We start from the raw sequence: 26,683 nt of genomic DNA, 5'->3' as shown, positions 1-26,683 counted from the left end.
ATGCCAATACCAAAGGTAGAACATTATATTCATGTCATCCACACTTGAATCCAACATATGGACTTCAAGAAATACCTATGGAATATTCCTTCATATAAACACAATTAAAACATTAGTACATAGAGGATTGTTAATAATTACCAAAAACACACTTAGGGGCAATGTACCCTTACACCCACATACATCCTGAAGCGCACAAACTGCCCAAGAAGTTTTCATTCCCCAGCAATTCCAACATGTGGCTATCATTGCTCCTGGCGGCCCTCCTCCAAGGAGGCCCCCGATCACATATCATCGTCAAGATCATCTTCAACTTCTTATTCCTTATATCTCCTTCTCTTATCTTGTACCTTATGAGGGGTAGTCATTGAACTCTTGTCTTATGTACTAGTATTCCTGTTTTCTATCATCAATGCTCTTGTTTCCACAGTTCCACCCTTGACTGAGTTAGCCTGAGGGGTTTTGTGTTCACCATAGTTCCACTCAGGTTTTAGGGTTTAGGGTTTACTATCACGAGAAGAACTAATTGGTTCAACCATTTATTTGTATCTGCAAAATCTCTATCTGTTTCACTGACCACCATAGTCTCTCACTGAGGTATCGATGTTTTCTAGCGCCTCGAGGGGGTTTATTGGGATCATACAGATCCTCTAGAGTCTAGACTCAAGTCCATATCATCCTCCTCCTCAGTTTGGACTCCACCAGTTCTTCTACCTCGTCCCCTACCCGATCTCCCACCTCGGTCATTACCACTTCCACCACCACCTTGGCTTGGTGCTGGTTCGAAATACCGAAGAAGCTAGTCTCCCCATCGACAATCCTTAACCGCATGAATGCCATATCCACACTCTTCCAAAACATGGCCAACACGACCACAAAAGTAACATAAATCTGGAAGTTTCTCATATAACACCGAGTATCTTTTCTTCTCCTTCAACATCAATGACACAAAACTGAACTAGTGGTTTATTTATATCAACGAACACACGGGCCCTAAGATACTTAGCCGAGTTAATTCTCCCCTCGTTCACTATCATGTTGAACATGGAGGAGATACAACCTTTTTAGCCACCTTCTCTGCTAACTCCTTCCTCATTAGACCATCAGGTAATCCCTGTATACGAGCCCATACATGAGTTTTATCCAGTTTGTACTCGTGCACATTGGTGAAACCATCATACTCCTCAAACAACACGGGTGCATTGCGGAAAATCCAGGGCCCTCCTTCAATCACCCTATTCCAATCTCCTGGGCACTAAAATTGAACTAAGAATAAATCAGCTTCCATAACCTTGAACGTCACATCTTGTGCATACGACCAAGCGTTCCTCATCTGTTTGAACAAAGTTGCATCGCTAAAAGGCGTAATGGCGTGGACCTTGAAGATCCCCAACTATCTCACGTCCTTACTCAGACCATCGAGCTCTTCTGAGAAGTCGAGATCCTCCTCTTTTTGTTCCCAGTGCAAACTCAGTCCTTCAAACTTGTCCTCGAAGCCCAGATCCACCTCAGCCTCTTTACCAGCTTCAACATTGCTCGACGAGGGAGTGGCCTCCGCCACCTTTCCTGACACGAGACCCGCAATGCAAGTGTGTGGCACATGGCGGAGAGAGCTATCGGACGGGGTTGTCAAACTGGGCGCGAGCTCTTTGATCACCGAAAATTTCGGGACTCATGTGGCGATATAGAAACCCTAGAAAAACGACTAGGGGAAGTTTGTCGGCTTTTTTTTTGACATAATTGAACTAGCTCTTCTAATATTCAACTTAGCACAACAATGTTTCTCGAGAAAACACTTAGCAACACAGGCTATTGATCGAACGGTCGTTAAGTAGGAAAGTAAATCTGACGACTCAGAAAGAGAATACGGCGAAACGGGAGCTCTCTCTTTCAGGTCTTCCCGGCGGCCGGGCGGCGAGCGGAAGGCGACGCGACGGGCGGCGGGTTGCAATGCAAAACCCTCACCCCTCCTACGCCCACCACCAGCTGCAGCAGCACCTCGCCTCCCTGCTCTCCGCCGCCGCCGGCGAGCCCCCGCACCCCTCCGACGACGCCTCACGCGCCGCCGCCCTCTCCAGCCTCCGCCTCTCCCTCCTCCACCCACCCAACCGCCCGCTCCTCCCCTCCCTCGCCCCCTTCCTCGCCCCGCCCCTCTCCGTCCTCCTCGCCGACGATGCGTAAGCTAGCCTTCCCCTCCTCCCCCTTCCCCTTCCCCTTCCCCCGCCCGCGCATCTGCACCAGGTACTCACCTCTTCCTTCCTGCTTGTTGCCCGCGCAGGTCCTACGCCGTGCGGCGCGCCGCGGTGGCGGCCTACGCGGCGCTCAGCGCGGTGCTGTGCGCGCACGAGGCGCCCGGGGGCCTGCCGGACGGCTTCGTCGCCTGGGCGCTGCCGCTCCTGGGGGAGCCCGCCTCGGCCGCGCTCGTCGCCGAGGGGCTCCGGGAGCTCCTCGCAACGGGGGACGTGCCCGCGGTCGAGCGCTTCGTGCCACCGCTCCTGGCCGCCTGCCGCGACGTGCTCGAGGATGACCGCACGTCTCTCGCCGTGCTCAGGTGCCTGCTAGGCCTGCTCACGCTGGTCGCCGCCAAGTTCCCCCACTGCTTCCGCCCACAATTCGTCGATATCGTGGACTTGCTCCTTGGGTGGCTGTTTGTCCCAGACCTAGCTGACGCCGACTGCCGCACCATCCTGGATAGTTTCTCGCAGTTCCAGTGGCACTGGCTCGGTAATCTGCAGTTCTCCCTTGGCCTGCTGCCCAAGTTCCTGGCTGATATGGAGGTGCTTGTGCACGATCCCAACCTCGCGGCCAGCCATAGCTCTGGCCGGCTTCGGCCGCTCTTTGCTTGCTTCTCGACAGTACTGCAGATCATGGCGTCTGGTGTGGCGGAGAGAAATAATCTGAGAGATCTCGTAGTTGGGCCGCTCGAGGGGCTGGCTCCTCAGCTTTTGAGGTGCGCATCCGTGATAGCTTCCAAGCTTGGCTGGTCTGACAGGATGGAAGAAGCATCCACATGTTTGGTCTTGCTCGCGGAGATTCTGCAGGGAAGGTTCGCTGACTTCTATGTTATGTTTGTGGATGTGTTGGCCCAGAGTTTGGATACTGCGTCATCACCGCAGTTGGTGGCCGCACTTAAGACTAACCTGCAAGTGCTGTCGCTGCAAAATTCGGGCCTCCGTTCAGCTGCCGTGGAACACCTGCTTGACTTCACCTCACCTTTATCCCGGCTGCGTCTTCATCCAAACTATAGCGTGGTCGCAAACTCAGCAGCCACTTACCTTTTCTGCCTGCAGCATGGTTTGGAAGATGTAGCCGAGCAAGCAATTGCATCATTGATGAAAGAGTTGGAGCAATTGAAATTGCTGCTTGAGAACGTGCAAGTAAGCTACCATGATATCCAGAGTCTCTCCATAGATAATAACACTCCGGTAGGGTATTCAGAGCATCAGTTGCTTGCTTTAATGAAATTTGATCTGAAGATTCTGCTGGCCACTATTTCTGCTAATTCCGAGAAGATCAATGGGAGAGTAACTAGGCTGACATCATTCATTTCAGAGAAGCTTGACCCATTTGGCACCCCGTTTCATAATTTCCTTGAGATGCAGTTTCAGATTTTCTCTACACTTCACAGACTGAGCAACGTGGAACTGTCAAGTAATATCGAAACATCTGAAGCATGTAACAGAAGCTCTGGTGATTTAGGCAGTCAAACTCAGCTGATTGCTGAATCAGAGAAGCCATTTTGTGTCTGTAAAATGAAGTTCATGCATAAATATGGAAAGCACATAGTTCGGGCCCTTAGTGCATCATCATCCATGACACTGAAATTAGACGCTTTCGATTGGATAAATTCTTTTGCGAAACTGGTTCTTGCCATGGAAAAGGATCTGAATAAGGGCAGTCTCTCTTATGATTCTGGGGATGCTACTCTTGCCAATACTATCCTTTTCACTATCTTGGATTGCGCATATGATAGGGAGACTAAAGTGAGATGCCATGTTGCATTATCCTTGGAAGTACTCTTTTTGAGTAGGCTCATCAATCCTATGAGCTTCTCGGTTGTCACTCAGGTTCTTCTTGACAAGCTCAGTGATCCAGATATTGCTGTAAAGAATGAATTTCTGAGGTTATATTCAATTGCTTTGCCTATTACAACATACACATTTGGCTTGCTTGAGGATGGATATAGTTATCAGAATTCCGCAGATATTTCTAACATTAGCAAGCACTGCATGAGTTTGAGGCATGTGCTTGCCGTGAAGCAACAGCCTAGGAAACTCCATTGGCAGCAGCTTGTTTCTATTCTGAGTTACCTTTCTCTCAGATTGAAGTTGCCTCTTTCTTCTTGGGTACAACGGCTGGTCTTCAGTTACCGTGGCAAGAAAGATATGTTTTCTGGTCAAATCGATGTCTCTGGGGATGCTGATTGGAACGAATTATTCAAAGGGCCCAATGTGGACGGAACTATTATTGATAGGATATATTCAGTGAACAATCTTGCTGCTGTTTGGTGGGGCCTCCATGAAGCTGCTCGGCACTGCATAAACCTTAGGCTTCGAACTCATCTTGGTGGTCCCACACAAACATTTGCTGCTTTAGAACGCATGCTTTTGGATGTTCCCAGTTCATTGGCACTGGAGGCTAACGAAGGTGAAGGCAGGTATATAGGACCATCTGACACATGCCTTTTACCTATGCGCCTGCTATTGGATTTTGTTGAGGCGTTGAAGAAATATGTTTATAATGCATATGAAGGTTCCTTTGTTCTACCAGCCCCTCCAAAAGCAAGTTCCTTGTTTTTCCGAGCAAACAAACGAGTCTGTGAAGAGTGGTTTTCTCGAATTTGTGATCCAATGCTAAATGCAGGACTAGCTTTGCAGTGTAACGATGCAGTTATTCACTACTGTTCATCGCGGTTACTAGATCTCAGAAGCTTGGCTGCATCATCCCTCAAAGACAGCAGTCGTATGGGAGGACCTACTGAAAGTCATCACGCCTATAGAGCAAGGTTAGAAATAGATATTCTGAGGGTCTTGCGACATGCTTCTCTGGCATTGTGCAGGTGTCATGAAACAGATGCTTTAGTTGGACTCCAGAGGTGGGCTGTGTCAACATTCTACACATACTTTGAGCAAGAAAAGCAACTAGCACATGGTTTATCTGATACCCACAAACACTTTTCCTGGATGTCAGGACTCATCTATCAATCCCAGGGGCAGTATGAAAAGGCTGCTGCACATTATTCCCATCTGTTGCAGTCTGAGGAAGCCCTTTGCTCCATGGAGTCTGATGTCATCCAGTACATCATAGCACGTGTTATTGAGTGTTACACGTCCCTGTCCGACTGGAAATGCTTGGAGGGCTGGCTTGCAGAGTTACAAGAGCTCCGTGCTGTACATGCTGGCAAACCTTATTCAGGTGCTTTAACAAGTGCTGGCAATGAGCTTAACGCTATTCATGCAATGGCATGCTTTGATGAGGGTGACTTCCATTCAGCTTGGAGTTATCTTGATTTGACTCCTAAAAGCAGCAGCGAGCTCACCCTTGATCCCAAGGTTGCACTTGAGAGAAGTGAATTAATGCTCCTGCGTGCAATGCTTCAGTCTGACAGCAAGTCTGACAGGGCAAGAGAGGAGCTTGGTAAGGCAAAGTTGATATTGGATGAAGCACTCTCTGTGGCCCCTCTCAATGGATTGACTGATGCTGCAGCATGTGCTGGCCAGCTTCATTGCATCTTTGCATTTGAAGAAGCCACTGGGTTGACCTGCCAAAATGGACCTAATCAACCACCAGCGCTCATGGATTACTTACTGAGACTATTGCAGGATCCTATTGACAGGATTCATCAAGATTGCAGCATGTGGCTGAAGGTTTTTAAAGTGTATCGTACTGCACATTCATCTTCCTTACCCACTCTTGTTCTATGTCGCAAGCTTGCTAGTCTTGCTAGAAAGCAGAGCAACTTTATGTTGGCTAATCGCTTAAACCAGTACCTCATAAACCATCCTTTGGATTCATCTGATGAGACGGACAAGGAAATTCTTACTATGAACATTAAATATGAAGGAGCCTTGCTGAAACACTGTGAAGGAAACATTGAGGAGGCTTTAACTGATCTGTGGTCACTGGTTCGTCCTAGTGTCCTTTCTACAGCTAGTGATTCATCTGTCATTGGTAAACCACTGATTGCTAAGGCTTGTTTGAAATTCTCGACCTGGATGAAGCAAGAGAGTTCAACTTCTGTTCTGAATATGATCCTTCCAAAGGTGGTCAAAGATTTTAGTGATTTTGCCGGCTTTCAGAATGGGGCAGAGAAACTTCTGTCTGGTGATAGTGAGTCAGTTTCTACTGCGAACTGTGATGTGCTTGCCCAAGAAATCATAGGCAGTGCTCAAAAGATATCCTGTCAACTTAGTCCAAGCATGGGCAAGGCATGGCTTTCTTATGCATCCTGGTGCTTTACGCATGCCAATCACTCACTGTCTGGAATTGATTCAAATGTGCAGAACAATGTCTCCTCCATTCTCCAATCTGAACTTTCTCCAGATAGACTTCACTTGACAGATAATGAGAAGTCTGAGGTGGAGCAAACAATAAGAAGTTTCTATGTTGATAAATCTGCAGATTATGCAGATCATAGTTCTCCAGCAACAAAAGGATACAGTTACAGTTCTGAGCAGGAGTACTCCATGACCAAACTAATTGAACATGTAACTCATCTGTTAGAAACAGCAGCTGGAGCACCAGGTTTTGAGGCCAGTGATGGTGAAGGAGCCCATGCACTGCTATCATCAGAACTAACAGTTCTCTTTTGTAAATACGATCCTGCAATGGGCAACGCCATGCCTTTGATTAGCAATCTCATTGAAATTTGGTGGTCTTTAAGGCAAAGGAGGGTATCACTCTTTGGACATGCTGCAAATGCTTATTTTCAGTACCTTTCTCATTCATCAACTGAGTCTCAACCTTCATATCACCGTGATGCTTTGAAAGGGAAAACTAGGGGCTACACTCTGAGAGCATTGTTGTATCTCCTCCACATAATTTTGAACTATGGGGCGGAGCTGAAACAAACACTTGAAAGTGGGCTTTCAACAGTTCCTTTATTACCATGGCAGGTAAATCATGATAGTGGCATCTGTTCTATATTTATGTTACGATTAATGTATAATTATATGTTTTGATCTGTGTAGGAGATTATACCACAGCTTTTTGCTCGTTTGAGTTCCCACCCAGAGAAGATAGTAAGGAAACAGTTGGAGATCATATTGGTGAAGCTAGGGAAACTTTCTCCTTATTCTATCGTATATCCTACATTAGTTGATATCAATGCTTGTGAAGGAGAACCATCTGAGGAGCTTCAGCGAATATTGAACTTTCTGGTATGCTTGGTTGATATTTATACTATGTCCACCTGCTTTAGGCTATGAATGATATGCATCAGACTTCATATTTGTGAACACTTCCTATTTTTCTTTCAAAGGTTAAGCTATATCCCAAATTAATTAAGGATGTAAAGCTTGCAATTGATGAGCTAGGAATGATTACTGTTCTGTGGGAGGAACAATGGCTGAGTACCTTGCAAGATCTCCATTCAGGTAAGCATCCCTTCCACTCCTGCAGTCCTGCGAAATCAGCTGCCGGAGGCAGGCCTTTCGTGGAAAATGGATACACCTACGCAGGAATTTGCCTAGCCTCCAGTTGACATTGTTGTGCTTACTACAGGATCTAGTTAGTTAAAGGGATACTTACTGAACCAAGTAAAGTATCTCCTCTATACCGTTAGAAAGATGTTGGTTAGGTAATATAAGGAGCAAAACACAATTTCCTTACAAAGACGCCGTAATTCCAAACACACCCTAAGGATTCAGTTAATAAATATTATTTTTTCTTTACTCTGGTTTATGGAAGTCTTCCTTTGTTAGAGTTAATTATGAAATCCTCTGGTTAATAGGTTGCAATACAAATGCTGAAAATATTGTTGCATATGATCTCTAGGATGGTGCCTCCCTAGAATTTTAACGAGATCCTTTAGCTTAGAGAGTTTTAATACTGTACGAGTACGTGCTTGCATGGGAAATGGAAATTTCCTTGTCACTTTGCAATGTTTCTAGAAGTTATGTTGCAGGGAAATTGGCTAGTGTCTACTACTTCATTATTGCATTAAATTTAATCTCTGTACAATGGTTTTGGTCTGGTATATGGTGTTCTTGACTTCTTGGTTCTTGTCTGGTATATGGTGTTCTTTGTACAAACATGCATCTCACCAGTAACCATATATTTATATCAAATATACTCTGAATGCCAGTTCTTGAGTTATTGATGGGACATTTTTTATGTTCCGAATGTAGATGTTTTAAGGAGGATCAGTATACTGAAAGAGGAAGCTGCAAGGGTTGCTTCAAATTCTACACTGACTTCAGCTGAAAAGAACAAGATCAATGCTGCAAAGTATTCTGCTATCATGACTCCAATTGTTGTAGCCTTGGAGCGTCGTCTAGCGTCTACATCTCGTGAACCAAAAACACCTCATGAGATGTGGTTCCATAAGGAATATAATGCTCAGCTAAGATCTGCAATCACGAGCCTTAAGGTGCCCCCTGGATCTCCAGCAGCATTAGGAGAGATTTGGCGGCCTTTTGATACGATTGCAGCTTCCTTAGCCACTCATCAAAGAAAGTCACGTATATTGTTAAGTGAAATTGCTCCACAGCTAGCAGCTTTGTCAACCTCTGACATTCCAATGCCTGGTTTTGAGAAGCAGATACTTGATTCCTCAGAATCTTCTTTTGCTGGAAATCATGGCACGATTACAGTATCATCTTTCTGCAAAGAAGTAACGATACTTTCTACAAAGACAAGACCTAAGAAGCTCATCTTGCAAGGATCAGATGGACAGAAGTATATTTATCTTCTCAAGGGACGGGAGGATTTACGTCTTGATTCTAGGATCATGCAGCTGCTGGAGGCGATAAATAGCTTCTTGTACGCATCTTCTGACACTCGAAGTCGAAATATTGCAATACGATTTTATTCTGTTACACCAATCAGTGGACGAGCTGGGCTAATCCAGTGGGTAGAAAATGTAAGCAGCATATACAATGTGTACAAGTCATGGCAAAAACGTTCTCAGGTGGCACAGGCACAGCTTTCTTCAGTTAGCACTGGTAATGCACACAATCCAGTACCTCATGTTCCCCGTCCAAGTGATATGTTCTATGGAAAAATAATACCAGCACTGAAAGAAAAAGGGATCAAAAGAGTAATCTCACGAAGAGATTGGCCACTAGACGTTAAGAAAAAGGTTCTGTTGGAGCTTATGAAGGAGACTCCAAAGCAGATTCTGTGGCAAGAAATGTGGTGTTCAAGTGAGGGGTTCAAAAACTTCAACTCCAAAGTTAAGAGGTATGTATGTCAATTCTGCATTGATCACTCTGTCTAGATTCACCACTTGCCCTTTGTTTCCACTGCAAGGTAAAATAGAAGTACGATCTCGAGTTTTCACTTCGCCCTGTACTACTCAAACTTTGTTTAAACATTTTTGCTAGTTGTCATTCTGGTCAAGAATAAGTATGCATATCCATGGAAAATTCCAGTAAATCAAGCCCACGTTGAATATAAATGGCATGTTCGAAACTGAGAAATTTTGTTTCAGTTAGTCTTTGCTCTTAATCTCTAATGACTCCCTCCTTAGAAAAATAAATTGAAAGAAGAGAATCACTACTCTTTTCCAGAGAGAGGACGAATTTTGTTTTTTTGCTCATTTAAATGGTTGCGGAAGTCCCTAGTAATTTGGGATATGGGGAGACTGAGGAAGCTCTTCAGGATGCTACTGTCAACAAGCTCCCTTATGAGTTAGATGTGCATGCCATATAGTTTCCATTATGCAGCATTCATGTTGTTAATTAGGGACTTGGATTTCAACTTTGGTGGGAACTTTTGTAAGATTGTGTGTTCTGTTGCAAGTAGTGATTCATGGAGTACTTGCCATCCAATTTATTCTTCTTCAATACATACTATTTATCAACTAGTTTGTTCACCATAAACCATTCATCAAGGTATCTTAGTTTTGGAAATAGAGTGCTATGCTACATCTTCTAAGAGTAATAACTAAGATTTATTTCGTCTATTATTATTATTTTGATAAAATTTGCCAATGTCTGTGAGTGCTTAGCTAGCAATCATTTTCCTTTTGCAGATTCTCTAGTAGTCTAGCAGCCATGAGCATGGTTGGCCATATCCTGGGCCTTGGAGATAGACATTTAGATAACATCCTTATGGACTTCAGCAATGGTGATGTGGTTCACATAGATTATAACGTATGCTTTGATAAAGGGAAAAGGTTGAAGATTCCAGAAATTGTTCCGTTCCGTCTTACTCAAACTATGGAATCAGCCTTGGGATTGGCTGGAGTTGAAGGCGTCTTTAGAGTCACCTGTGAGGCAGTTATGGGTGCCCTCTTGAAGAACAAAGATATCATCTTAATGTTAATGGAAGTATTTGTTTGGGACCCATTGATCGAGTGGACACGTGGAAATATGCAAGATGAAGCTGGAATAGCTGGTGAAGAGAAGAAAGGAATGGAATTAGCAGTTAGTTTAAGCTTGTTCTCTTCTAGGATTCAAGAAAGTCGTGTTCCTTTGCAGGTAATTGTCTCTTGGAGTTGGAATTCTTTTGCATCTTGGTATTAGTATATTCCAGTATCAGTTGGAAGTTTCAAGAGTGAGGCGTTAGGCATATTTGCAGTTCTAGCATCTCCTAAATTTACGAGTTTTGATTTATTTTCTATTATAGAATTTGTTCCGAGTCTAATTGAACTCTTTGTGATGTTCAGGAACATCAGGATCTTTTCGTGACTAACTTGCCAGCTACACTATCTGTTCTAAAGGTATTCTTTCTTAACTTGTAACTACGAAATGCAAGTATCTCAAATAACACATTTGAATCACCTGATTCTAGTTTTATTCCCACTGTATGCAGAAATTCTTGGATTCTCTAGATCAGTATGAGGTTATGTCTGCTATGTTTTATCATGCTGAGAAAGAGCGGTCCAGTGCTTTACAGAAGGAAACATCAGCGAAGTCAATCCTCGCTGAAGCTACTTCAGTTGCTGAAAAATCCCGCACTTCTTTTGAGCTTCATGCTCACGAATTAGCAGAAGCAAAAACTGCAATGGTTGATGAAGCAAACACGCTTGCAATATGGGTGGAAAAACATGGAAGGGTTCTTGAGGCCATTAGGGACAATTCAATTACAGGGGCAGGGCTATTAATGCAACTAGACAGCAAGGCTGAGGCCTTAAGCCTTATTTCAGCTGTCCTTGTATCAGGGGTTCCCCTTACGGTCGTACCAGAGCCAACTAGAGAACATTGCTATGAGTTGGACAGGGAGGTTTCTGAACTAATCACTGAGTTGCATGCTGGGCGGTCCTCTGCTTTAGAGGCACTTGGTGAATATGCTTTAGTCTTGCAGCAAGTTCTTCCAGTTAACTACATCACGACTAGTCCAATTACTGGTTGGGCACAAGCTTTGCAGCTATCAGTAACCAGTTCATCGCAAGATATGCTTCCTCTTGCCAAAAGGCAGGCTGCTGAAGTCATTGCTAAGGTTCAGGGTGAAGGTAGTAATCTAGTGCAGCAAAGATACCGGGATCTCTTAAATCAGATGGAAAGTTATGTTGCATGTGTGGAAAGAATTACGAGGGAATGTTCTGAATTGATGAATTCCGTTGGATTGAACAATGAAGCACAGTCTAAAGATCGGATACTTTCTGCATTCATGAACTTTGTTCAATTGCCATCACAAAAGAATGATGAGGACAACATTCCATTCTTGCAAGTAGATAATTTGAAGGTCAAGACTCCAGCACAGGAGGATGTACAAGAGAAAACAAGTAAGGTTCTATCTATTCTTGGAAATGCTGCGAGCCAGTTATATAGTGAGGTTGGAGCCAGAATGTCTGAACTCTCAACTAAAGCTGTTGGGATATCTAAGTTTAGGACAGATGAAGCTGATCTTCAAGCTGATGCTGGAATGAGCTTGCAATTGTTTGATCAGCAGATAGAAAAATGTGCACTAATTTCTGGATTTGTTAATGAAGTGCATGAGGTGATAGGGATCAAATTAGCTGAAATGAACACTGATTATGCAAAGCATCGGCCTGGGCAATGGGCTTATACTTTTCAGGCCATTTTGCATTCAAGTACCAACATGATTGAGCAAATGACTGAAGTTCTTCTTCCAGAAATTATTAGATCATTTGTCTCATACAATTCAGAAGTAATGGAAGCCTTTGGTTCAATTTCTCGGATACGTGGTTCTGTTGACACAGCTCTAGAGAAGTTGGCTGAGGTAGAACTTGAGAGAGCATCACTGACTGAATTGGAACAGAGCTACTTTGTGAAAGTTGGCCGAATCGCTGAGCAGCAAGTAGCTCTTGAAGAAGCTGCCATGAGGGGTAGAGACCATCTATCTTGGGAAGAAGCAGAGGAACTAGCTTCACAGGAGGAGGCCTGTAGAGCACAATTGGATCAACTTCAGAAAACTTGGAGCCAGAAAGATATGAGAATTTCATCACTTATGAAAGTAGAAGCCAATGTCATGAATTCATTACTTTCTTCTGAACAATACTTCTCATCTTTGGTGAATGTTGATCAGGAGAGTGAATTTCATTTGAGAAGCAAGGCTCTGCTTTCAATCTTGATAAAGCCCTTTGCTGACCTGGAATCTCTTGATCATATGCTCTCATCACGTGGCGCCTTTCCTTCTCACATGAGTGGATCAGTTTCTAATCTAAGAGATGCTTTGGCTATGAGGTCTTCATTAACTGATGTTATGTGGCCTTTATCTGGCTTGTTGAAGGATCATGCTTTTTTCGTTTGGAAACTCGGTTTGCTTGATTCAGTTCTTGACTTGTGCATGCATGAGATTTCATCTTCTGTTGAGCACAGTTGTACAACCAACCAGCTTTACACTGCGCTTAAAAAGAAGCTTGCAATCCATGTGGAAAAACAAGTTGGTCAATATATTCTAAGAAGGATTGCTCCTGCACTCATCCTACATTTAGACAAAGAAATTTGTGATTTGCTGCAGTCGAGTCAAGGAAGAAGAGAATCCGGTCAACCAAGTGCAGCTGTAGGAAGGGTTGCATCAATGCTTGAGGAGTACTGTAATGCTCATGAGACATCTAGAGCTGCTCGGACAGCAGTTTCCTTAATGCAAAGGCAATTAAATGACCTCACAGAGGCTTTACGCAAAATAGTTTTGGAAATAGTTCAGGTCGAATGGCTGCATGATCTTTCATCACCTCATGCACAGAAGGCCAAGATTTTCTCACTAAATATTCTTAGTGATGATAAGTTCATGTCCATGCTTTTAAATCTGAGCAGAAGGAACTTGTTAGATAAGATCCAGTCTTCTATGTCATTGATAACAAGATCAATCGAGTGTCTGCAGGCTTGTGAAAGCACTTCTTGTTCAGCTGAAGGACAACTTGAGAGAGCGATGGGATGGGCCTGTGCTGGTCCAAATACTTCAGGAGCAGGCGGATCAACCGCAAAGGGCTCAGGAATTCCCCCTGAGTTTCATGATCACCTACTGAAAAGGAGGAAATTGCTTGGGGGCGTTCAAGAACAGGCATCTGACCTTGTTAAGTCCTGCACATCTGTTTTGGAGTTTGAAGCATCTAGAGATGGACTCTACTTTATGTCTGAGGATAAATCTTCTGGACAATCTACTGATAAGGGCAGGGCATGGCAGCAAACTTTCCTGAATCTCCTGACACGTCTAGATGCAGCATACCATTCCTTTACATGTAAGTTGATTACTCCTTTTGTACTTTTGTTGCATGTACATATGTGCTCAGATACTCTGGAGTGCACAAGGGATATCCATCATTCTGTGGGTGCTTTTTGTCGTAAAACTGCACTGAAAATTAATCAAGATGCCGAAACTTGTTCATGGATTGCAAATAGTGAATTCCTTGGCCATATATTTGTGCTGGTGTGCTTGCTAGTATACTGCTATTAATCACAAGAATCAGCCATACATGCTGTGATTAGGGGTGCAAGCGGCATGCTGCAATTGCTCATTTCCTGCTTTTGATTAGCCAGCTTAAGGTTGGTGGCAGCAGCATGCAGCATACACCATTGAAACAAGATATATGGAGATACCATGTGGCTTCATCGACATGCTAGGCCTAGCCAGGGCTAGCCAGTTTCCAGTTATGGGATGGATTCCCTGCTACCTTTCAGTCAGGAAATGTATGATTTGAATTAGCAAGTCAAAGAGCTAGATTATTCCTTGGAGGTTATATATTGGGCTTGTTACCTAGTTCGGATTGTTGGGCTCTAAAGATGAACCCTCAAGATGAATTAATCAAGAAAAAATAATTGCAATTTATCCCCTGCCTCCTTTGTCCACCCAACCGGCCAACCCCTCATCTAACCCTCTTTCCAATCAACTGTGCCGCCTGGACATCTTGCTCATGGTATTTACTCGTCATGGGGTCACCAACATCTAGTCAGAGTTTAGAAATTCTGCATAATTCTGACCTAATAGTTCCCCCTACTTGATAATGAGTTTCTTGACTTTCTTCCTTTTAATTACTTCTCCGTTTGTTCTTTGCTGCAAGCAGGTGCAGAACAAGAGTGGAAACTTGGCACTCTTAACATGGAAACTGCTGGAAAAGGCTTGTATTCAGCAACCAATCAACTTTCTGCAGTCTCTGTCAAGGCGAAATCTGCTTTAGGTCGGTCCTCTCCTACTATCCTGAAATTGTTGGTTTTGCTTTTATAGTCTAATGTCAGAATTTGTAAGATACATTTTCTTTTACCCTTGTGGAATAATGCCGTGTGTATCTTTTCCCAGTTAATCTGCAGGATACTCTTGTAGACATGTATGAACGTGCTTGTGAAGTCAGTGTATCGCTGTCTGGATTCAAACATATTTCACAGGAACGCACTGCCTTGACTGTTGAATGTGGCTCCTTGCTTGAGGAGGTACATGATTTAATCCTATTTTATTGAGCTTCATACCTGTAATGTGTGATGATAAAATAAACTCTTCAGTTGGATAAATCTGAGCATTTACATATCTCATATATGGTATGCATGTTTTTATGCAGCTATTTCCTTTTATAAACTTGCTCCTGATTTCCTGGCATTTTTTTTGCAGGTCTTGGCTATAGGAGAGGGGTTGCATGATGTCTACACTTTGGGAAAGGAAGCTGCCACATTGCACAGTTCCCTTATGACCAATATTTCCAAGGTTTGTCATGAATTGTATCTATTAAATTTTCTTCCCCCAAGATCAATATAAATACTTGCTCCTAGTTACTCGTGGTAAAATTTATTTGTACTGTACATCACGTGTGCACGCCATTTGAGGACTTCCATTGAGACTTAAATGTAATATTAATGCGGCAATGAAGTCCTCAAATGGCTGAATTTTTCTCTTAACGGAAAATCTTTGTTTTATGCTTGGCAGGCAAATACAATCTTACTTCCACTTGAAGCTTTGTTATCTGCTGATGTAGCTGTTATGTCTGAAGCGATGTCAAAGGAAAGAGAGAAGAATAACACCAGTATGCCTCTTATTCATGGAAAGGCATTGTACCAATCTTACATCACTAGAGTAAGGGAAGCTTGCAAAAATTTAGAGCCTTTGGTGCCCCTATTTACCGAATATGTGAAGGAACTGCATTCCATGGTGATTAAGCTTGGGCGCCTTTCAAGTCTTCATGCAGGGAATCTTCACAAGGTACATGTATACATGTATTACATGCTCTTTTACTTTTCAATGCTTTATTATAATTTTACATGTCTCTAGGTACATGTATATCACTCAACTATTCTCTTATTTGCAGGCTTTAGAAGTTGTTGAAGAAAGTGCGACTGTGAGATCGCAGGATATGCCCTCTGCACGTCCAGATATTTTGGAAAGCGATTCATCAATTGAGAAGGATAAAAGCTCTTCTGGAAGCAGGGACGGTGCCTCTCAGGATCTAGTTATGGACGCTGATGGTTCTCTACAAGATGAATGCTGGATTTCTCCACCAGAGCACTCGTATACTAGCAGTTCGGGATGTACAACAGAGTTGACCCAGCTTACTTTTTCTGAGAAATCGGAGCAAATAGATGCCCTTTTGGACAGCAGGCCTGGAATAGAAGGTCCTGACGTTAATAGTCAGGAAACAAGAGATGGTAGAACTGATTCAGAGTCAGACTCAAGTAGCAATAAGCAGACATTACAAAACAATGTAACGTTGACAGAAGCTAGCAATATCCATGAGGCTGAAACCTCTTTGGCGGAGGGACAAATTGATACTGAGGATAACATTGGAGCCTTCAAACAGGTTAGAGGACAAGAATGTGGCAGCACTGATAATAAATCCTATTCAGATACTCGAACAAACAGAGGTAAGACATCGTCATCGCCATAAATATATTTCATCATTTTTGTTTTGACATCAACTAGGTTCCCCTTGAACATCTTATGAGGAGCGTATATCACACCCAACACTCCCTGATATTTGTTAGAGCATTGAATTTTGATTAACTTGTCAATGCTCTGTCAGCACCTTTTAACACTGCAGGCCTTTTCAATTTTCTCCACAGAAAGAACTAACAATTGTACATATAAATAAACGAAGAAAGGTTACAATGAGACTTCAGCTTTCTCAACCATATGTTTGTACACCTTAATATTACTTTTTATTTGTACAAGAATACTAATGCAGATAAATTTAACATTTTGAAATTGCACCTTTACTACGTAAAGTTCAATATTATTGATCATCATAAACCTTTCTACTTTTGTACTTCTGTCTGTCTCTGATTTTTTCATGAAATATTAGGCCTGTGGATTCTGAAGCTGAGACAGATTTATAGCTAATGTTTCTGCTCTGCAGGTAAAAATCCTTTTGCTCTGTCTATCCTGAAGCAAGTGGAGCATAAGTTACATGGACGAGATATAGATGCTACCAGGTGAGAAAATAAGTGGAAAGAGTTTTGGTAGTCATCCAGATCTATTGTTTACGTTCTCCAGTTTTGATCTCATTCGCTCACCATTCTGTTTAGGTCCTTGAAAATTTCAGAGCAAGTCGACCACCTTCTTAAGCAGGCAACAAGCATCGACAATTTGTGTAATATGTATGAAGGATGGACGCCTTGGATATGACTGAATCAATGATACCACTGTCCGGGTACTTACTGAATATTCTGCCGAAGCCCTGTCCTAAGTAACTCGTTTTGTTTATCTGTATGATTTTTAAAATGCAAGGTCTTCCTACAGGTTAGTATATAGATGTTGCAAGCTAAGAATTGTCTCCATTTCTCCACTGCCTGTTTGGTGACCTCAAAATAGAAAGGGGCTGTTTAAATAGTGACATTTTCTGATGAAATCCAGTTAGAGACGACCATGAGATATAAAGGGGCTGTTCAAACAGTGATAATTTCTGATGAAACTAAATTGATGGCCTTCTTTGTCTTAACCCTGGATCGGTCAGTGCTAATTAATGGATTAGCTAGTAAAAAAGAGCCTGATTTAAAAGGAAAATGCCGGTGTATTAACGGATTCAACAATATTCATTTACCCAAAAATTTACATGCCTAAACTACACTACAGGTTCCTAAGATTTGTAATACTGGAAACTTGCTTATTTAGATTATTTTAGCTTTGGTCTTAAGAACTGATATGGTGGTCGAACAAATGTTTGGTCATCTTACTTATCCCAATAAGAGGACACCGACAGGTTCTTATTTATTCAAATGAGGGGACAGCAACAGGGTTCCAATAACTTTTCAGGATGATGTAAAACATTTACATGGTATTTTATTCTCAGAAAATCAGAATGAGTGGCTAGATTCAAAACTAGAAAGAACTATTTCCACAGTTTTTCTCAATATTTGATGGATGAAGTTGAGCCCAATATGTTCTGATATTTTATTTCCGTTTTGTCCAGTCGGTATCCTTTCATTTGAGTTGATTTCTCTGATTCTATTTTAGTTCAGTGTCAATTTTAACATATGAACAGGCCTACTTTTAGTCCCTCAACTATTGCCCAACGACAGTTTTAACCCGGAACCTTTTACAAGTGCTTTACCCAAATTCTCTTTCGTGTTTATTTATCAACCTTGACTTCTGGATTATTTAGATTAACTCTTAAATACAAGTGATTTACCCAAAAGATGTTATGCCTTTTTCAGAGTTTGGGCAGAAGACAATCCATAGGAAAAGCCGGGTTAGCCTAGCATCCCAAGCAATTGTATGGTTTAAATGCGTGACCGAGAACCAAGTTAAAGAGGTTTGGCTGCGCCTAGTATTTTTCTTGCAAGGCCACTGTCAACTGCTTAGGCATGTGATATAACAAGGTGCTTGAATTTGATCCAGCTTGCATGTGTCATTTTATAATCCAGAGAGGCTTGACTTCTCCGCAGCTTGCTGTATGGACGGCTATGGATGGCTCCAAGCAAACAAGGAGTACATCTTCATCTACAATGTTTGTAGCCATTCACATGCATCCTGGGATCCAGACATTGACATTGTGGAATGTCGAATCTGTGGTATGAACTGAAGACACTGCAGCATGCTCTACCACTGGATTCAAAACTGGGAGAGCTGCAATGCCCGGGGGATAAGCATGAAGAAGTCGTGCAAGTACGTTTAAGAGCACAGCGCTGCGCAGCACCTGCAACACTGAACTAATCTTGTCCAAGTAAAATGTACATAATACTTGTCCTGTAGATGTAATATTTTAGAAGCATCTTTCTATGAGCCATGTAGCCATCTGTGGAAGCATAGGCGCTGGATATGCGATTCTGGAACACAGTTCTAATCCCTCTGTTCCGCATGGACTCGGTGTAAATAGAAATGTCTAGTGTCGCTGGGATGATCATAGTCCAAATATTAATCACAGTAATGCAGAGTGTAAGAATATTCCCCGTATAAGTAATGGGAATGTACCGGTTATCTCCAAAATGAGATCCTTGCAGTAGCTTTATGTCCACTCTTGTTGCTTTCTATTTTTTGTTTTTGTTTTTTGCACAGGTGCAGATTGATTGGAAATCTCCAAGTAGTCTTGCAAGGTGACACGTTACTGGTGTGCTCGTGACAGAGAAAAAAAAAATCTGCTGCTTATCATCATGAATTAATTCATGTTCTTTTATTGTTATTATTTGAGACAGAGAGTGATCGCTTTATCTACATCCGAGTACGAGCTCTTGGCTTGTGGTCATGGGAAAGATAGGGCTCGGGTGGCCTGTATGCACGTAAGCAATGCAGCAAAACCCTGGCCTCGTCCTCTCAATAGACAATTTCTTTGTCTGGTTATCTGACGCAGTTAATTTTCTGATGCTTTTGTATGGCACAACAGGTACGCGCCCAGTCAATATCTATATAGGTAGTTTTTAATAGATAAATACATTTCCATGATAAAAAATCAATTGTGGTGATTGATGAACATATTTCTCCATTTTTCTTCCTTGTATTTTGAAGAAATAGGGTGTCGCTTTCCTTTGGTTAGGTGATGGATGACAAAGCTGCTGCTCCCTTTGCGATTTGGTGTCCTGCCTTGTGATTAGTAGTTGTTAACCGCGCCACTTTTATAATCTATAAACCTCTGGGCACAAGATCTGATCTTGTCTGCTTTGGTTGGTGGCGATGGAGAAAGCTTAAGAATTATTAACACTTGCCATAAACTAGAGTGGAACTGCAGGGATGGCTCATTTACAGGTCCAACATCCCTAACCCGTTATTAGAGCATGTCTAACAGACCCCCTAAACCACGCCGGACTTGTATAATTCCAGCGGTATACGGGGTGCGGGCGAAAATGGCCGTCTAGCAGGCCCCCTAAACGGTTCACCCCGTATCTAAAATATACAGGGCCCTGAGAATTTTCTCCCTCGCCCCTTACTTGTAGAGGGTGGAGGGTCTTGTAGGGGGTGAAAACTGCACTCTGCACCACCGGACCTCGCCGCGCCGCCGCCAAACAAACTCCACTCCGGCGACCAATTCCAGCCAACGAGCTCTAAATTCTATCAAATCTCTACCAATTTCTTTCAACCCATCAAGATTTCTATCAAATAATGAAAAAACTAGATGAATTTTGAAGCAAAATTCCGCGTTCTCCCACTCAAGCGGAGTGGCGGGACGGGCGGAAGCTGCGCCAGCCTTGAAAGCGAGGCGGAGTGCGCCGCAACGGGCAGGGCCAGGTTGGCCATGGCGGCACAAGGTGACGGGGCCATGCCGGCCGAGGCGGCACAAGGCGACGGGGGCCATGGCGGCTGAGCGGCGCAAAGCGGCACGAGGGCCGCCCGCGGCCTGAGAAGCGGGGCGAGGCGGCGGGGCGGCGCGTGGCAGCAGCTCGGGCCGGCATGTTCGGTGGTGCGGTGCGGCAGGTCCGGTGGGGCGGCAGGTCCGGCGGCAGGGCTGCAGCGCGAAGAGATGAAAAAAGAAGCATATTCTTAGAATATGCTCTTTTACAGTTTTCGTATACGGGGACTGCTAGACGGGAGGCGTTTTTGTCCGGTTAAAAGTACTCGCGTTTTATATACATGACCCTCTACACGTGTTTTACGGGGCGAAAATTTAGGGGGTCTGTTAGACATGCTCTTAGCCTTTTCTATAACCCAGAGCTGCTTGAATTGGAACCCTGGATTTTGCATGTAACAGTTCAATCGAAGTTATTCTCCGTGTTTGAAAACGAAAATCAAGATCATCTGTCTAGTAAATGGTCATGGATATATACGGGAAAATATCATCCAAAAAACGGATATAACAAGAAAACAAAGATCCCTATTTCAGAAAAAGAATAAATAATGAAAAAATATATAAACTGAAATTGCAATTTACATGGGGTCGGGGGGTTGGTGACGGCGATGCGTCTGGTGGATGCTGATCACTCAGCCACTGCCCACATCTGCCTCTTCTGGTTAAAATAAGAGACTCCATTCGATCCACTACCTCCCAAACCCCCTACCCGAGAGGAGGAGCAGGAGGAGGCGAGGCCGCCCACCACCACCACCCACCATGGCCATGGCGACTGCGCTCCGCAAGCTCTCCTCCAGCGCCCTCCGCGGCCAGCCTCCCTCCCGGCTCATGCCGCTCTACTCCATGGTGCGCCGCCATCCGCTATTCCTCTGTTTCTTTGTTCTGTTTGTCTTAATTCGTTTTCTGCTCCTCTGGTGGTGGCGATTATCCTTATTTGTGCAATCTCGGCTAGGAATTCATCCATTTCATTTGTTTAATTGGGCTTCGCAGGCGTCCCTGCCGGCGACGGAGGAGAGATCCGGAGTCACCGTACGTTTGTTCTCCCCATTCCTGTGTCCAACGCTTTTGCCCGTCCTGTTTGCTTATCTTGTTTTCTGTCCGGGCGAATTGGGTGCAGTGGCCGAAGCAGCTGAACGCGCCGCTGGAGGAGGTCGACCCGGAGATTGCAGACATCATCGAGCTCGAGAAGGCCCGCCAATGGAAGGTCTCTGCCTCTCGCCAATCGCTACAATAGTAAAATTGGTTCAACTGTTTTCTTCGGAACATTACTGAACCACGCCCGTCGGCCGGTCTCTGTGGTGCAGGGCCTGGAGCTCATCCCGTCGGAGAACTTCACGTCGCTGTCAGTGATGCAGGCGGTGGGGTCCGTCATGACCAACAAGTACAGCGAGGGGTACCCTGGCGCGAGATACTACGGCGGAAACGAGTACGATGCTTTGTTTGCCCCTTGATTAATTCTTCTCTGTGTATTTCGAATGTTTGAATTAAATGGTGGATGCACTGCTGGAGTTCTGTGATGTGACACTTGACTGGAGGATGTTTTGGCTTTGCTTGCCTGCTGCAGATACATCGATATGGCCGAGTCTCTGTGCCAGAAACGTGCTCTCGAGGCTTTCAATTTGGACCCGGAGAAGTGGGGAGGTAAAAACCTTGTGTCTATAACTCTTCCTTATTAGCATATTGCCTTTGCCATCTTCTGTCCAGTTGCATTAACTATTGCATAGAATGTTTATTTCTATATAAATTCTACTAGCCTGCTTTATGTGGGATAAGAGAAAGTGATTTGATTCGAGCCAATCTTGTAAATATTCCATGTATGGCAAAGTTTTCAGGGTTTGATGGGAAATAGACTAATAATCTAAACAAGTCAAATCATAAAGCTCAATGGGTATTGTCCAGAATAGGTTCTTAATCTGCTTAATGGATTTCTGTTTGGCATATGTGCATCACGCCGTTTACAAACCAAAATATGTCAGTCTATTACAAAAACCTTCATATGTCATGGATTCATACACCATTTTAATATTTTGCTTGCATTCATAACTACTATGTTCTTCAACCGGTAATTCTCCTTCCACAAAATTGGTGTCAACTTAACTGCATGGCCAATTTCTTCCTCTGCAGTGAATGTGCAACCTCTATCCGGTTCACCTGCCAACTTCCAAGTATACACTGCTCTGCTGAAGCCACATGACAGAATCATGGCTCTGGATCTTCCTCACGGTGGACATCTTTCTCATGGTTACCAGGTACATGAATCTATTTCTTCGTTACTACCTCCTTACTATTTTTGTGTTTCGCAGGTGGCATGCAAGCATAAGGAGCCCTCACTTGCTTGCTGTCATGTTTTTGTCACTGCAGTTTGCTGTTTTGTTACTTCTTGCATCGACGCTTGAAGTATTAGCTTTTTTTCGATAAACTTGGAGTATTAGCTGTACACTTGATACTGTATTGTACTCCATAGATCTTAATTATATTCAGATATGATGTTTGCGAAACTCCCATGGCTTAATGGTTCTAATACGCGATGTTTGCAGACTGACACAAAGAAAATCTCAGCAACTTCAATATTCTTCGAGACAATGCCTTACAGACTGGATGAAAGCACTGGTTTGATTGATTATGACCAGGTGGGTATTCTTCCTTAATTATTTTATTTTGTGGCATCAGCTTTTGTGGATCTCTTGATTATTTTTATATAGTTATCCACGTTCTGTGAAGTGGACAAAGTGCATGCATTTTTGTCTTTATCAGCTTAGTCAGTCAGAAGAGATGGTTTCTTACTGCATTATTGTTTCATGTATTTTTCAGTAGTCAGATTATTTTAAGATGGGTTACTCTAAATCCTTGTGTTGCTATGCTAAGCTTCATTTGCTACTTCTGAACAGCTGGAGAAAAGTGCCGTCCTTTTTAGGCCAAAGTTGATTGTTGCTGGTGCAAGTGCGTATGCTCGCCTGTATGATTATGACCGCATGCGGAAGGCAAGTTTTATTCTTCGATATTGAACAATGCATATTTCTCTCTCTACTCAGTTTGATAAGTCCATTTTATTGTGCAATTGGCAGATCTGTAACAAGCAAAAGGCAATTCTTCTCGCAGACATGGCACACATCAGTGGCCTAGTTGCTGCTGGTGTCATTCCATCTCCTTTTGAGTATGCAGATGTAGTTACTACCACTACTCACAAGTCACTGCGTGGACCACGTGGAGCCATGATCTTTTTCAGGAAGGGGTTGAAAGAAATAAACAAGCAAGGGAAAGAGGTAGTGCTGGAGGAAAACAATAAAATGATAGTAGCATAGAATGTTGAAGCTGTTTCTTCTCTAGGGAGCTTAGCCAATTCGGGAACTGAAAGTCGTAATAATTTATTTTGATATAGGTTAAGTATGATTTCGAGGACAAGATCAATGCTGCAGTCTTCCCGGGTCTGCAAGGTGGGCCTCACAACCATACTATCACTGGCTTGGCCGTTGCGCTTAAGCAGGTCTGCACCATTTCTGTTCCTTGTGTTCTATATTATTTAGTATTCCATACAGTTTGACGTTTTACCTAATTAAGGCTATAATATTTTCTTTAACTTTCAGGCAACTACTCAGGAGTACAGAGCTTATCAAGAGCAAGTTATGAGTAACTGCGCTAGATTTTCTGAGGTATTTGTTTTCATTTTCATTCACATCAGGATGTTAGGAATTGCAAATATCTAGTACCCTAGCATGATTGGTTGCACTTTAAGTAAATAAAATAACGTCCTTATTTGGCAATATTGTCATTTCCAGAGCTTGAGTGCAAAAGGCTACGAAATTGTCTCTGGTGGGACTGATAACCATTTAGTCTTGGTAAACCTCAAGAAAAAGGTAAGATAGAAGTTTGACTTGAGATGTCTTGTTATTCTTTAACTTAATCGGTCCATTCTTCTTATTTATCATTGACAATGAACCCTTCAATCTATTCCTGTCCTAGAATGTTGGTTGATATCCATCTGATCTGAAACCTAGCTGTTTCTTTGTACATCAGAGCTATTTTACTAAATACAACAAAAAAATTCTAGAATTTAATGTCATGTCTGGACACTGACTTATCATCCCTTTCCAATTTCATGTCTAGGGGATTGATGGTTCAAGAGTGGAGAAGGTTCTAGAAAATGTGCATATTGCAGCAAACAAGAACACAGTTCCTGGTGATGTTTCAGCTATGGTACCTGGAGGCATCAGGATGGGTAAAACATATGCTCATATAATGGCTGCTCTTAGGTTTATTTAAAATAAGTTTGCAAAGTCTAATTATCAGCTCTGTGGTATTGCAGGGACCCCAGCGCTTACATCGAGAGGATTTGTTGAGGAGGACTTCGCCAAGGTGGCCGACTTCTTTGATTCGGCAGTGAGCTTGGCCCTGAAGGTTAAAGCTGCCACAACAGGTATTAGAAGTCCTAGAACCTTTTGATGTTTTGTTTTTCTGTTGCTTTCCAAAAACACATTTCTGTTGCCCTTACGACCATATGGATCATATTTATTGATGTTGTTTCTCTTGTAATTTAGGTGGGACCAAACTGAAGGACTTCGTTGCCACTTTGAATTCTGACAGCAACATCCAAGCTGAAATTGCAAAGCTTCGCCACGATGTGGAGGAATATGCAAAACAGTTCCCAACAATTGGATTTGAGAAGGAGACCATGAAGTACAAGAACTAAGAAGTGTTGTGTTGCAACAGCAAGGTGTGCCCTGAGAATTTTTTTTTCTCTTCCGGTCCTTAAGAAGAACATACAAATATTATATACTACATCAAGCTTGCGTCTACAATTTGTGTTGGCCCTTCCTCTTTTCCTCTTTGCGGAAGCACATACCTTATGAATGCTGATTTTCTCGCAATCGCAGAATTCTTATTTTGGCTTTTTTTTCTTGCAGGAAGCAAACGACGATTACCCAAATTCTTAAGGATAAGTCCATGTAAACATAGATCCATGATGATGAAGCGCCATTTATGTAAAAGGAATCCAGGCATTTTTACAGAATGTGGGAACTTTGTCAATAGTTCTTGTTGTAGTCACCTACTGTAAGATGCTATGCCCATATGCTATATTAACCGCCACACTTCTTGGACAAACAGCAGTTACTTACACATATTTTTCCGTGTGTTCCACAAATAATCTTTACAATGATTGTGGTATCGTCATGTTTGTGAAAATCTGCTCCTAGAGGCTAAACACTCAGTTCATCGTCGATTATTCGTGGTTGGATGATCTCGAGCAGTTTGTGAGCTCAAGCTGTTCTCTTCCTGCAAGGCTGCAATTCCTGCGAAAGAGTGTTCCGCCTAAGCTTCGCCAAGCCCTGTAAACGCCGTCCAGTCTTTATCAGCAGGTAATGTTTGAGGTCGCAACAAATTTCAGCAATCGGAGATTGGAATTCACTTAAAATACAGGGTGGGTAATTGGCTGGTTTGTTTTCAGTGTGGTATCTTCCACTCCCTCCGTTTTGGTTTATGGATACACACATAAAATCTAACAAATCTGTGACATCTAATTCGAAACAGAGGGAGTACTAGTTTTGAATGATTGGAACTACAGCAACACATTGGCAGATTTAGTCTGTCCTACAATTAGTTTTGCTACAGAACCCGCTGCTCTAGCTAACTGACCAATCCTACCGGTTCCTGTATCTGAATGTAACACATGATACGGGGGTGCAGTGAAAGGATGATGCAGATTCGTGGCTACATCATTGGCTGGTTGCATGGATGGTCAGCCTCCAAGACGTGCTCCATTTAAGACATCCTAACACACAAACTTGCAAAAGCCAACTATGTCTGAAATTTACATCTTGCAAGTATTAAATTACATGTTCAATGATTTTATGCATTGGAAACCCATCACGTGAGCATGATTAGGATGTACAAATTGGAGAGAAAATACATGCTGAATATGATAAAAAAAATTAGGAGAAAAATATAAATCCTATGTGTATAAAAATTACATTCAATGTACTACATGATTTTACATCCGATGTGTACAAAATTACATACAATACAACATGGTGATTGTTACATTTATAAGCACTTGGAAAATTCTACAGTACAACCTTGGAGTAAATGTACATCCTACCTGTAGAAAAAAAGGCTACATCCACATGAACAATATGCTTTTGGTACACACATTTTCTTATCAGCAAGTAACACAGATTATTTGCATGTAAGGAATGTCAGATTATATGTGATGTATGCACAGAAGCATGGATTTAACAATTCCCATTATCAGAAGCAAACATAGCTTCCGTTCATCATGTAACAAATGATCGACTTGCAAAGAAATTTGACAATCAAGTTTAAATTGAGGGCGTACGTGACCGAGCGATCCTGATCGGACGGACGAGTCGAGGGCGATCTTGCTCTGTAAAACAAGACGGCCGGCGGATACCACCCACACCA

The 26,683-nt window shown here is 42.9% G+C and overlaps 2 protein-coding genes across 11 annotated transcripts; both read left to right on the top strand.

Moving 5' to 3' along the window:
- The first annotated feature begins 1,887 nt into the window (after positions 1 to 1,887).
- Positions 1,888 to 18,975, top strand: LOC127293666 (uncharacterized). Of its 10 annotated transcripts, none has more exons than XR_007846019.2 (18): positions 1,888 to 2,177; positions 2,279 to 7,115; positions 7,191 to 7,379; positions 7,481 to 7,595; positions 8,349 to 9,402; positions 10,196 to 10,643; positions 10,832 to 10,885; positions 10,978 to 13,810; positions 14,633 to 14,746; positions 14,866 to 14,996; positions 15,172 to 15,264; positions 15,484 to 15,756; positions 15,863 to 16,415; positions 16,907 to 16,982; positions 17,076 to 17,200; positions 18,204 to 18,301; positions 18,435 to 18,496; positions 18,583 to 18,975. XR_007846019.2 is itself a non-coding variant. In XM_051323310.2 (16 exons), exons 1-15 carry the CDS (start codon positions 1,951 to 1,953, stop codon positions 17,173 to 17,175), a joined length of 11,097 nt encoding a protein of 3,698 aa, XP_051179270.1. In that variant the 5' UTR covers positions 1,888 to 1,950; the 3' UTR covers positions 17,176 to 17,200; positions 18,435 to 18,975. The 10 variants fall into 10 exon arrangements, 1 of the variants encoding a protein (XP_051179270.1); XR_007846014.2 differs by having other exon boundaries at positions 18,414 to 18,496; XR_007846017.2 differs by having other exon boundaries at positions 18,388 to 18,496.
- Positions 18,976 to 20,950: 1,975 nt separating this feature from the next.
- On the top strand, positions 20,951 to 25,383 carry LOC127293668 (serine hydroxymethyltransferase, mitochondrial). The gene is made up of 16 exons (XM_051323312.2): positions 20,951 to 21,112; positions 21,257 to 21,295; positions 21,384 to 21,470; positions 21,571 to 21,692; positions 21,831 to 21,907; positions 22,391 to 22,515; positions 22,804 to 22,896; positions 23,155 to 23,247; positions 23,332 to 23,529; positions 23,646 to 23,750; positions 23,851 to 23,916; positions 24,043 to 24,120; positions 24,371 to 24,482; positions 24,570 to 24,680; positions 24,802 to 24,977; positions 25,168 to 25,383. The coding sequence occupies exons 1-15, from the start codon at positions 21,026 to 21,028 to the stop codon at positions 24,951 to 24,953; spliced, it is 1,545 nt and encodes a 514-aa protein (XP_051179272.1). The 5' UTR covers positions 20,951 to 21,025; the 3' UTR covers positions 24,954 to 24,977; positions 25,168 to 25,383.
- Positions 25,384 to 26,683: the final 1,300 nt, after the last annotated feature.

The sequence above is a fragment of the Lolium perenne genome, chromosome 4 (genome assembly GCF_019359855.2).
Source record: "Lolium perenne isolate Kyuss_39 chromosome 4, Kyuss_2.0, whole genome shotgun sequence".
NCBI lineage: Eukaryota > Viridiplantae > Streptophyta > Magnoliopsida > Poales > Poaceae > Lolium > Lolium perenne.
Note: the sequence above shows the minus strand (reverse complement) of the source record. Positions and strands in the feature narration are given on the sequence as shown.

Coding starts and splice junctions, on each gene's coding strand:
- LOC127293668 (XM_051323312.2), top strand. CDS start 21,026: ATGGCCATGGCGACTGCGCTCCGCAAGCTCTCCTCCAGCGCCCTCCGC. Junction 21,471..21,570: donor AGAAGGCCCGCCAATGGAAG/GTCTCTGCCTCT, acceptor TCTGTGGTGCAG/GGCCTGGAGCTCATCCCGTC. Junction 23,248..23,331: donor ATTATGACCGCATGCGGAAG/GCAAGTTTTATT, acceptor TGCAATTGGCAG/ATCTGTAACAAGCAAAAGGC.
- LOC127293666 (XM_051323310.2), top strand. CDS start 1,951: ATGCAAAACCCTCACCCCTCCTACGCCCACCACCAGCTGCAGCAGCAC. Junction 10,886..10,977: donor CTACACTATCTGTTCTAAAG/GTATTCTTTCTT, acceptor CACTGTATGCAG/AAATTCTTGGATTCTCTAGA. Junction 16,983..17,075: donor CGAGATATAGATGCTACCAG/GTGAGAAAATAA, acceptor CATTCTGTTTAG/GTCCTTGAAAATTTCAGAGC.